The sequence below is a fragment of the Megascapheus bottae genome, chromosome 12, assembly GCF_031878675.1.
Source record: "Megascapheus bottae isolate mThoBot1 chromosome 12, mThoBot2.hap1, whole genome shotgun sequence".
NCBI classification, from domain to species: domain Eukaryota; kingdom Metazoa; phylum Chordata; class Mammalia; order Rodentia; family Geomyidae; genus Megascapheus; species Megascapheus bottae.
Genome location: NC_143520.1, coordinates 48,510,607 through 48,523,571, shown reverse-complemented (window position 1 = coordinate 48,523,571; position 12,965 = coordinate 48,510,607). Strand labels below are relative to the sequence as shown.

Below are 12,965 nucleotides of genomic sequence, written 5' to 3'. Positions count from 1 at the left end.
TTTCAATTTCTAAGGAATGCCTAGAATCCAATTGTTTTCAGAAAGACTAGTCAGCAATTATTTTACAGCAGGGTAAAAGAAATAGTTTCAGAATAAACTTTTTTTTGTTGGTTGTGGGGCTTGAACTCTGGGCCTGGTTGTCATCCTTGAGCTCTTCAGCTCAGCCACTTAAACCACAGCATCACTTCCGGTTTTCTGGTGATTAACTGGAGATACATGAGTTTCATGGACTTTTGTGCCTAGGCTGGTGTTGAACCACAATCCTCAGATTTCAGCTTCCTGAGTAGCTAGGATTACAGGCATGAGCTACCAGTGCCAGGCTCAGAATAAACTTTTTAAATGGCATTTTTTTTGGGGGGGGGGAAAGGTGTAGGAGGGCAGTCCTGAGCAGTGTCCTAGGGTTTTCTCAAGGCTAAAATCCAACACTTGAGCCACAGCACCACTTCCAGATTTTTCTATGTATGTGGTACCGAGGAATAGAACCTGGCTTGTCTTCATGTGTGATAGGCAAGCACTCTACCACTAGGCCAAACTCCTGGACCTAAGTGGCTTTTTTTTGTCCTCTTGTTTAACTTACTTGTGTGTATGTTTGGTACAGAGGCTCCAAATGGCTTTTCTTATGGAAATTAGCAAGTTTTCTTGGACAGTGAATGTAATACAAGTATATTCCAAGTGTACTAAACTGGTTTATATAGCAAATATGAGAATCATCTGTATATATCTACTGTGCTCAAATGACATAGCTTTTTTTTCAAAAAGGTCTTGCATTAACCCCTCAAACCAATCACCTCATCCAATATCTAGCACTGCTTTCTACTTTCAGTTGCATATCTTTTTAGATGACTTTGTATGACTCAATTTTAACTTTTTTTTTTTTTTGCCAGTCATGGGCTTGAGCTCAGGGCCTGAGCACTCTCCTTGGATTTTCTCAAGGTTAGAGCTCTACCACTTGAGCCTCAGCACCATTTCTGGCTTTTTTCTATGTATGTGGTACTGAGGAATCGAACCCGGGTCTTCGTGCATGCTAGGCAAGCACTCTACCACTAGGCCAAACTCCTGGCCTCAATTTTAACTTTTAATGAATTACACTTAACTATTAAGAAATCAACTCATTTGATAAAAGTAATTCATACAAGCAATCATTTTAAATAGATAACTTGTTTTTAATGATTATGAATTACTTCAATAATATAGAATTAAAGCATTCTTAAAGTGTATAATATATAAAAAATTAAAAATAACCTACCTTCCAGTAAGAATGTCTTGTTTAATTTGCAAAAAATACTGGTACCTTAAAAAAAAAGCATTTACTAAAATTATAACAATATCAATTCTAAAAATCTTATTCTTACACTAACAAATAAAATCAAACATTTAAATATTTGCTTTTATAACATCTATTATAAAAGCAGATGCCTACATTATTACATGTTTTTAAAGATAAGCTTAAATTCTTTTAAATACAATAATTTGTATTTTGAATTATTCTTACTATAAAACCATTCACGGTTTCATAAGAACTACATGACCAAGGGAGATTAAAATGTTTCTAGTGAACAGTTACATTTGAATAAATACATGATACGAATTTTACTTTGCAGTTACTTGGGATGGTAGTAATATTTTTAAGTTCTAAAATAATAGAAAAGTTTCTATTTAACTCTTCTCCTGATATATTGCACACAATAACTGGAAAAGTTATAGTTAGAGTAAGCTTCTACAATAAAAACACTGAAAATTCTCACTTATGTATTTTGCCTTGAAAAAGTTTCAGTGTCACCTAATTGTCTCAATTAATTATAGCAGTACTTTTTACCACTGTTCACAAGTAGGAAAAAAATTAGTATTTCGGGCCAGGAGTTTGGCCTAGTGGTAAGAGTACTTGCCAAGCACAAACCTGGGTTCGATTCCTCAGTACCACATACCTAGGAAAAAAAAAGCTGGAAGTGGTGTTGTGGCTCAAGTGGTAGAGCCCTATTCTTGAGAAAGCCCAAGGACAGTGCTCAGGTCTTTAGTTCAATCCCCAAGACTGGCAAAAAAAATAAAAGAAATAATAATATTTCTAAGGTTCAGGCTGCCCCTCTGACCAGATCGAGGCAATGTTGAGGTTCTAAATCCTTACAAGTACTACAAAAGAAGAGGAAACTCTTATTTTGGATTATACAAGGCAACTTATCCTTTGAGTTGGCTGGGAAGGTAAGAACTACACCAGGCAGCCTAATTTTGCCTAGTTGATTTCAAATTTTCATATTAGTGTTTTGACAATGTGTTCAAGAGAAATGTGCGCCAAAAACCCACCTTGTATACTCTTCTTGTAACTTGTTGGGGTCACTTACAAAAAATTTGACTCTAAAGTTCAAGTTGTAAGGAGATCCTCCTAGAATTAATAAAAGCAGTTCTAATTAATTAGATTATATTAGTCTTTTGTCTTTAAAAGGCACAGTTACAAAACATCAAATAAATATGTATGCTCACTCTTTAGCTGCTTCCTTATTGGTTTGTTTGGATCCAGCCACCTCTGAAAAAATAAAGAAGATAGATTTCTATTTTCCCTGAATAATATATCAGTTTTTAGAATTGTTTCACTCAAAGGTTAGCACTAAAAACTGAATTTGGAAACATCCTAGGTAGAAGGAAACCCATTAAATTATAGATAATGATGATCATATCAATTATAACAAATTATGTGAGAACTGGTTGTATTTGTAATAACTGTTTGTATTTGCAATGAAGATGCTTTATTTCTCATCAGTTATTCAGCATGCAATAACTTCTATTTCAAAAGTAAAAAGTAATTTCTTCTTTTTAAAATTTTTTCTATTTTTAAATACAATTGTCAAAATTTATTAAAGAAATTAAATAAACATACATGCATCAATAAGCCAATTCTGTAATTGAGATAGGTCAAGAAAGAAAAATATAATTGAAAACAGCACTTTAATTTATTTAATGAGGAAGTAATACGAGTACATAAATATTTCCAAAAAAGAAAAGATGAAATGAAAATGTGAAAGCCAATTTTATTTATTTATTTATTTAGCTAGTCCTGGGCTTGAGCTCAGGGCCTGAGTACTATCCTTGGACTTTCTCAAGGCTAGAGCTCTACCACTTGAGCCTCAGCACCACTCCGGCTTTTTTCTATGTATGTGTTATCAAGGAATCGAATCTGGGCCTTCGTGCATGCTAGACAAGCACTCTACCAGTAGGCCAAACTTCCAGTCCTGGAAGCCAATTTTTATGTGTATTATTATTAATGTAAAGATGATATACAAAGGGGTTTCAGGTACATATGTCAGATAATAAGTACATTTCTTTGAACAATGTCACCCCTTCCTTTGTTCTCCAATAAAAAGTAATTTCTGTAAATGTATTTTATCTGGCAAGTTTTAAAAAATTCTCTTCATTTTTCATTAAATAAAATGTTGGAGAAGTGGTGCTGTGGCTCAAGTGGTAGAGCACTAGCCTTGAGAAAGCCCAAGTCCTGACTAAAAGCCCCAGGACAGGCCAAAAAAAAAAAAAAAAGTGAGGGGCAGGGTGGTCGGGAGCATGGCCTAGTGGTAGTGTGCTCGCCTAGCATGCCCAAAGCCCTGGGTTCAATTCCCTGGAACCACATACACAGAAAAAGCTGAAAGTGGCACTGTGGCTCAAGTGGAAGAGTGCTAGCCTTGAGCAAAAAGTATCGAAGGATAGTGCCCAGGCCCTGAGTTCAAGCCTCAGGACCTTCAAGGGAAAAACAAAAACAAACAAACAAAACCCCCCAAAACGTTGGATTTTATATTCTCATGTAGACAAATTTTAGCTAAAGAACCTGACAATTTACTCTGGAGAAATATTTGCAACTTCTACCCTATTCCTTAATATAAAGTCTCTGGGATAATGTTCAATTTGGGAGGTGAGGGAAAGGGCTGCTTGTGTGTAAGGACTTCAAGCAATCTCAGTACTTTTGAATGTCAGTTAAGGTTTATTTACAGAAAATTAAAACTGAATTTAGAAAACATTTCAACTATCAACTTGTTTTAGTTTAAATTAACAATGAGCTAGTGTTTTCAAAATACTATATAGAGTTACTGCTTATAAATCTAACTGCTACTCACCCATATTTTATTTCATGCAAAGTAAACTATAGATATAGATACAGATATAGATAGGAGGGAGTGGAGTAGGCGTGGCAATTCTGAAATCAATCTAGGGCCAAATGCATACTTGCCATATGCTCTATACCCGTAAATCCCATTATATTTTAATGCCAAACAGTTGGAAGTAATCACAGCTCATTCTTTTTTTTTTTTTTTTTTTGCCAGTCCCAAGGCTTGAACGCTGTCCTTGGGCTTTCTCAAGGTTAGAGCTCTACCACTTGAGACACAATACCATTTCTGGCTTTTTCTATGTATGTGGTACTGAGGAATTGAACCTGGGTCTTTGTGCATACTAGGCAAGCACTCTACCACTAGGCCAATCTCCTACCCCATCACAGCTCATTCTTCTCCATAATCTGTAACAACGAACACATTGACTCTACCTTTAAACATACCTAGAATTTACCACTTTTCTCCATCTTTCTATTACTCCAGGCTCTGGCCCATAGCCCATTTTCTGTTCTCTCAATTACTTTTCTAAGTAATCTCTTCATCCCTCTTCATCTTTTCATCTGCTTAACATCTTAAAATTTCTTTGTATTGAGGTACAAAGGCTTTACTATGCCTTGAATGATCTCTTTTACAAATTTCTAAGTTTTAGCTATGTTGCCTCTATTCTGTTTCTCAAAAATACTTTCTTTTTTGGGGGAATGGGGGAAGGGGAGGGTACTGGAGTTAGAATATAATGCCTTGCCTTGCTTGGTTTGTTTGTTTTCTTGACTGGCTGGCACTCTACTACAAGTCACACCTTCAGCTCAGCTTTTTTTTTTTTTTTTTTGCCAGTCCTGGGCTTGAGCTGAGGGCTTGAGCTCAGGGCCTGAGCACTGTCCTTGGGCTTTCTCAAGGCTAGAGCTCTACCACTTGAGCCTCAGCACCACTTCTGGCTTTTTTCTATGTATGTGGTACTGAGGAATTGAACCCAGGTCTTCGTGCATGCTAGGCAAGCACTCTACCACTAGGCCAAACTCCTAGCCCCTTTTTGCTACTTATTTTGGAGACAAGTCTCACAGGTATTTTCTGCTTGGGTTGGCTTCAAATCATCATCCTCTGGATCTCAGCCTCTGATACCATTTTTTTTTTTTTTTTGGTTAGTCGTGGGACTTGAACTCTGGGCCTGGGTGCTGTTCCTGAGCTCTTCAGCTCAAAGCTACTGCTGGTGCTACTTCTAAGGTTTTCCGGTGGTTAATTGGAGATAAGAGTCACAGACTGTGCCTGGGCTGGCTTTGAATCCCAATCCTCAGATCTCAGCCTCTTGAGCAGTTAGGATTACAGGCATGAACCATCATGCTTGGCATTGATACCATTTTTAAGATCCTCAATTTTGGGTTTCTCTTTCACAGAACATTCAGCTGAAAGTGGGTCTCCTATTTATTGGCTTAAGTCCAGAAGTATATCATGCAGCAACTTTCTATAAGTCAGCCAGAATATTCCCTCCTTCTCCTCCCCCCCACATTCTTTCTTTCCTTGTCAGTTCTGGAGCTTGAACTCAGGGCCTTGGCACTGTTCTTGACCTTCTTTTGCTCAAGGCTAGTACTTTACCACTTGAACCACATCACCATTTCCAGCTTTTTCTGTTTATCTGGTACTGAGGAATCAAATCCTGGACTTCATGCATGTTAGCCAACACTCTACTACTAAGCTACATTCCCAGCCCCAGAACATTCAATTTCTTTGTAACACTTTCAGTTATAATAATGATGTTTAGTTTTTTCTTTTTATTGCCTGTCTCTTTCACTCGATTATAAACTCCATGAGGTCAAGAATTAAATCTGTTTTAGTCAATAAAGGATAGTGGGCACCAAACTTAGGTCATATAATAAGTATAAAATGATTTACTTACTAGACAATATTTTGAAAATGAAGCATACAACTTATGAGTGTGAGAGCAGGGGAAAAATTGGGAGAACAAGGGAAGGGGTGATACCATCCAAAATTAAATGTACTCATTACCTGATGTATATAACCCTTCTTACATCACCTTCATAATAACAATTAAAAATTCAACAAAAAAATTTTTATTGCAAGGCCAGACCTGCTGAACTGACTTAGCAGGTAATGAATACTATCTATTTCACTGCCATTAAGTAGCTGTCTTTCACAGTTGCTGATACTCTCCATCTACTCATTTATCTACCTACCCATCCATTAATGTAGTGATTTTTTTTTGATTCCTAGAAAAAGTCATAAACTACATCTAATGGTTGTCTAAAATCTAAGTCTGAGATAAATTAATCTATCCAAACACTGACTTCATCATTCAGTTCCCCTACAAAATACTGTAAACATTTTGATGTAAGAAATACAAATTCATTTACATTATCCAAATACAAGTGTTAAGCTAGATGTAGCTTAGAAGGAATACAATACTAACTAAACACTAAAAATCTTAAAAGTCCTCATTAATCATGCCAACTAGTTAGCATTTAGTTTCAAGTTTAACCATGAACTTAATTTCAAGTTTAAACCACAAAAGAAAATGGAGCACTGCTATAACATTCATAGTAAAAATGTATTATTAATTTAAATTTTAAAAAAAAACCTAAGAAACAGCATGAAGAAGCCCTACACATCAGGTAAGTATCAAAGTTCACAGTTAAAGAAATGTGGTATTTAAATAAATAAATGAAATGTATATGTATGTCCTCCAGTCTTTCCTATCTTATACACATTATATACTTCATTAGATCATTATCTTTCAATAGCAACATGAGAAAATACCAAATTTTTGTTACCATATACCATAACATAGTGTGAAAAAAAAACTTGTTTTTTTTTTTTGCCAGGCCTAGGGCTTGAACTCAGGGCCTGGGCACTGTCCTTGGGCTTTCTCAAGGCTAAAGCTCTACCCCTAGAGCCACAGCACCACTTACAGCTTTTTCTGTGTATGTGGTACCAGTGAATTGAACCCAGGGCTTCATGCATGCTAGACAAGCACTCTACCAGTAGGCCAAACTCCCGGCCCCCAAATAAGACACTTTTATAGGTAGCTTGGAAAAAAGACTGCAAATTGTATTTTCTGAATGGTGGACAACTTGGTAATAATGAAAAATATATAAAATGCTATTTCCATAGACCTAGCTTTACTTTTTACATAGCATTTTTATCTAGATATATTTTATCATAAATTCACTACTATTAAGGTGTACTTTTCTGTGTACTTTGCTGTATTTGTCATGTTGTTCAACTGCCAATAGTCTCCAATTCAAAAAGATTTCTTATCAACTCCCAAATAAGTCATTTCTAGTATGCTCCTCTTCAGAGTCCCTGATAATTAAAAATCAACTTTTTGTCTGAGTGGATTTGCTTATTTTGGATATTTAATATAAGTAGATGGTCTTTTTGTTTCTGCTGTTATTCAGTATGTTTTCAAAGTTCACACAAGTTAAAGTAGGTAACAATTCATTCTTTTCTTTTTGTCAGTCCTGGGCATGAACTTAGGGCCTGGGCACTGTCCTTGGACACTTTTTGCTCAAGGCTAGTGCTCTGCCACTGGAGCCACAGCGCCACTTCTGGCTTCTTCTGTGTATGTGGTCCCAAGGAATTGAACCCAGGTCTTCATGCATGCTGTGTAAGCGTTCTACCACTAGGCTATGCTCCTGGCCCAACAATTCATTCTTTAAATAAATTTTCCTATTACGAATATCTGTGAACATTTTTTTCTATTGTGAACATCTGCATACAAGTTTTTCTACTATACATGTCTTCAACTTTTTTGGTACATGCCAAGAGAACTGGGTCATTCAGTAAGCTCAATTCACATTTTGAAGAACTGCCAAAATTATAATTATTCCTACAATGTTTTTGTACCTTTCCATACTCTCTCCATTAATATGTGATAGCTCTAATTTCTTTACAACTCATCAACATGATTTTTACTTTTTTTTCATTTTTGGTGTCGGTCTTGGGGCTTAAAGTCTTGGTTCCTATCTAGGAATTTCTCACTAGAACTCTTTCATTGCCTCATGAAAGCAAGCATTAAAATCTCCAACATTCCTTGTTCTTATATATGTGGACACTTTAACATTATATAAGCACAAATAGTCAGATTATACTTCTTTGTGTCAAGAACTGTTGTACCAACTGGATTGTTGTGTTATTTCCTAGAAAAGACAGTATATAATGCAAAATATATGAAATTAAAGTACACTTTGCTAGGAAATACTAATATATTATTAATTCTAATAGCTATAAGTGATATTACTTCATCATGAACTATGAATTCATGTAGTAATTTCTATTTAGGTACAGGGACATCTCTAGTCTTCTCAAAATGATTTTCTAACTATTTTATTGAATCTTTATTATATATAGTTTCATATTGGCAGTTACTTAAAAAAAATTTTTTTTCTGGTCAGTCATGGGGCTTGAATTCTGAGTCTGGGCACTGTCCCTGAGCTCTTCAGCTCAAGGCTAGTGCTCTACCACTTGAGCCACAGCCCCACTTCCTGTTTTCTAGAGGTTACCTGGAGATAAGAGTTTCAGGTTCTTTTGTGCCCGGGCTAGCTTTAAACCTTCATCCTCAGATCTCAACCTCCAGAGTAGCTAGGATTACAGGTGTAAGCCACTGTGCCCAGCTTGAACATTTCTTTTTATATGAAATTTCCTGTAAGATACTTTGTGGATACTTTCTATGTCCATCTACTTGTGGAGAAGAGATAGGATATACAGTCTGACTCCTACAGTTGGTAAGTGAAAGACTTATAATGCCATTGGCTGGTCTCCAGGGAAAGGAGACATTTTTCATTTTACTGTGTGTCAACAACTGGGGACACTGGATGACCTTTTCAATTGGTACTCACATTTAATGGCAGACATTGCTTACTGCTTTCCATAAATTCTATGTCAATAGGTAGGATCTTAGACTGGCCAAGCTTGCTGCTTCTGTATCAGTACATCTCCCAAATATCACCATTAGTCTCAACAAGTTCACTCCCTGATAAGTAATGAATATGGAACATCCTGGGAAATGCTCTATAACTACATTTTTCAGAATCTCAATTTTCTGTAAAAAAAAAATGAAGATGCACTAATCTAACAGTTAATATATTTAAATTGGACAATAAAATGAAAATACTTAGAACATTGTGATTAATATGTTAGTAATGGACAGTCTGTCACTTTTCTAAGAAACATTTCTATCTTCATTTTTTATTACTGCCCCCCCCAATCTTCACCAACATTTGTTGTTTGTTTTCTTAGTTGTTGCCATTTGGACTAGGATTAAGACAGACTCTTAAGAGTGGTTTGGATTAGCATTTCCTTTTGTTAAAGATAGTGAACATTTCTTCATGGATCTATTAATCATTTGTATTTTTTCTTCTTAGAATTGTCCAGTTCACTTACCCATTATTAATTGGATTATCTGTTCTCTTGCGATTTAGTTTTTGGGCTGTTTTTATATTCTGGATATTAATCCATTATATGAGTTATCTCCTGGTTCTGGTAATTAGTTCTTTTGCTCTACAGAAATTCTTCAAGTTGACATGGTCCATCTGTCAATTCTCACTCCTATCCGCTAGGCATCTGTAGTTCTATTCAGAAAAAAATGTACTTGTATCTATAATCCAGGGTCTCCCCAACATTTCCTGCAGTAGATTTAGTTTCAAGTCTTGCTTTGAGCTCTTTGATCCAACTGAAATTCTTTTTTTCCCCCCCTGAAGGCTAGTGCTCTACCACTTGAGCCACAGCACCATTTTTGGCTTTTTCTGTGTATGTGGTACTGAGGACACGAACCTAGGGCTTCGTGCATACTAGGCAAGTATTCTACCACTAGGACATGCTCTCGGCCTTGAAATTCATTTTTGCATAAGATGAGAGGTAGAGATCTAATATCAGTCTACTGTAGGTAGACAACCAATTTTTCCCTGCACCATTTATTGAAGCTGTCTTTTCTCCATTGCATGCATGCAATGTATGATCCAAGAATTCTATCCATTTACATTTAAATGATTGATAGGTAGAATGTTCTTTGTATTAGAGGGTTTTTTTGGTTTGTCATTTCTTCTATGTGTTTAGTGGTAGATTTCCACCCCTCTATGTATATATTATATAGCTATTATCTTTCTATATTTATAGCAAATTTTGAAAATCTATATTAACTGATATCACCTTCAATTATACATAACTACTCCTTTGCCAGGCATAGTTGCTCATGCCTGTCATCCCAGCTACAGAGGAAGCTGAAGTGGATAAGACCAAGGATACAGGTCAGATTAGACATCAATTCCCCAACCCATTAAAATACCTGGAGATTCTATTTCAACAGACATAGTTGGGTATGGGGATATTCAGGTGTCTATTCCTTTCTTCTGTAAAGAGAGTGTTTTATATTTTTAAAAAATTGTTGGTCCTAGGCACCTGCTCAGCTATGTTCATCTCTGACATTACCTTATTTATGTAGCTATAACCCCTCTTTATATTAATTCTACAATAACAATAATTTTTAAACCACATGGGTTTAGCTCTGACATTTAGATGTATATGCCATTTGGATATAATTCTTGTAGTTGGTATGGAATATGTATTGAAGTTTTTTTGTTTCATACTTTTATTTAAAGTCAGGTTTTTGTTTTTGTTTTTTTAAAGAACAGGAGCACTGCTAGTGGGATTGTAAGCAAGTTCAGCCACTCTGGAAAGCAGTGTGGAGGTTTCTTAAAGAACTGAAAATAGATCTTCCCTACGATCCCAACATATCACTCCTGGGCATCTATCCTGAACATCAAACCCAGGATACGATAAGGACACCTGCTCAGCTATGTTTATCTCTGCACTATTCACAACAGCCAAGCCATGGAAACAACCCAGATACCCTACTGCAGATGAATGGATACAAAAAACGTGGTATACATATATGTGTGTGTGTGTGTGTGTGCGCGCGTGTGTGTATATATATATATGTATATATGTGTACACACACACGCGCACACACACACACCCAATGGAATTCAACATAGCCAACAGACAAGATAAAATAATGGCATTCGCAGGCAAGTGGATGAATCTAGAATGAATCATGTTGAGTGAGACAAGTCAAGACCAAAGGAACAAAAGGCGCATGGTATCCTTAATATGTGGCTGTTTGACCCAAACAGTACAAGAGCAATGACTCAATATTTGCATATCCAATGCTACAGACATAGTATTGGAAATATAAACACAATTACATAGACATAAAAATTTATGTCTCTATAGACATAATGTTTTGTTACATAGATTAATATGTATCTATGACATACAAACCCTCAGCCTAATTTTAATTATGTTCTAAAATCTAAGTGCCAGTGATTGTATAGGGAGATTCCCTTCCTGAATACTTATTTGTTAAACATGTCATTTGAAATATGATGTGAAAATCAATGTTAATAAATTCTTTAATAAAAAAACATTGTTGGTCCTAGGGCTTGAACTCAGGACCTGAGTGCAGTCCTTAAGCTCTTTTGCTTAATTCTATGAATTTGAATCGCAGTTCTACTTTCCATTTTCTGGTAGTTAATTGGAGATAGTCTCATGGACTTTACTGCCTTGGCTGGCTTAAACCTCAATCCTCAGATTTCAATCTTTGTAGTAGCTAGGACTGATTACAGGCATAAGCTACCAGTATCAAATAAGAAAAGAGGTTTATTAGGTGTGGTGGCTCACATCTGTAATCCTAGCTACTCAGGAAGCTGAGATCTAATCATCAAGGTTCAAAGCCAGCCCTGAGCAATAATGTGAGACTCTTATCTCCAATTAACCACTAGAAAATGGGAAGTGGGGCCTTGGCTCAAGGGGTAAGTCGTAGCGTTGAGCTGAAGAGCTCAGGGACAGCCTCATGACCAACCTCCCTTCCTGTCCCAAAAAAGGAAAAAAGAAAAGAGCTTTTAAATAGGAGGTTTTTTTAAGACCTAGACAGCCCTGTTAAAAGGGATAGAACAAAAAGGCAGGAGGAAGAGCTGAAGCAGTACAGGGCATGCCTAGCAAAGGTAAAGCCTTAACTTCAAAGTTCAATATCACTCAAAAAAGTTGTTCATAGATTGCGGGTGTGGCTTAAGTGGAAGAACACTGCCTAGCAAGTATAAGACCCTGAGTTCAAATCTTAGTACCAAAAAACAAACCAACAAAAACTAAAACAAAAAGCCACAAACTATCATTCAAAGTGACAGTTATATATTATGTATCATTTAACATAGGTTTTATAATTATTTTCTTTGCACATGTTTTTAAATATCTTGGGAAATTTTAAAAATGAAGTAAAAAACTGAAATTAGTTTGTGGGAGAGCTCAGTATTTTTCATGGCTCTGATCTTCTCTGGGATCTTTTCGTTTCAACCTGAAAGAGTTACCTTTAGCATTTTTTTTTTTTGGTTGGGATAATGTATAGAGGGTTTACAGTTACATTCGTCAGATAGTAGCTGCATTACTTCTCACACATTGATATCCCCTCTCATGTTTTTGTTTCCATTCCCCTTCCCCACTCCCTCCCAATCATAGCACTTGTTTTATAGCAGAGCTATTGGTAATGAACTCCTTCAGGTTGTACCTGAGATGTCTTAATTCTCTCTTTTGGATGTTTTTTTGAGATAGGATCCGGCTATGTAGCTCAGAGTGGCTTTGAACTGATGCTTCTAGCCTCCTGAGTGATGGTAGTACAGGCCTATATCACAATATCTCGCAGGGCTCTGTTTTTTTTTTTTGCCAGTCCTGGGATTGAGCTCAGGGCCTGAGCCCTGCCCTTGGACTTTCTCAAGGCTAGAGCTCTACCACTTGAGCCTCAGCACCACTTCTAGCTTTTTTCTATGCACATGGTACTGAGGAATCGAACCCGGGTCTTCGTGCATGCTAGGCAAGCAC

At 36.4% G+C, this 12,965-nt stretch overlaps 1 protein-coding gene across 4 annotated transcripts in view; it reads right to left on the bottom strand.

The window, feature by feature from the left end:
• Positions 1 to 12,965, bottom strand: part of Ptpn4 (protein tyrosine phosphatase non-receptor type 4) — a 113,729-nt gene that overhangs the window by 51,292 nt on the left and 49,472 nt on the right. For 3 of the 4 annotated variants that reach the window (XR_016537270.1, XR_016537271.1, XM_090342955.1), the window contains exons 4-6: positions 2,476 to 2,518; positions 2,299 to 2,398; positions 1,247 to 1,291 (exon numbers count right to left, since the gene is read on the bottom strand). Coding sequence is in view for 2 of the 4 variants with exons in the window: in XM_090342955.1 (XP_090199081.1) it covers positions 1,247 to 1,291; positions 2,299 to 2,398; positions 2,476 to 2,518 (188 nt within the window). In the remaining 2 variants the exon portion in view is untranslated. The remainder of the gene's footprint in view (positions 1 to 1,246; positions 1,292 to 2,298; positions 2,399 to 2,475; positions 2,519 to 12,965) is intronic. The other variant, XM_090342956.1, reaches the window with a different exon arrangement.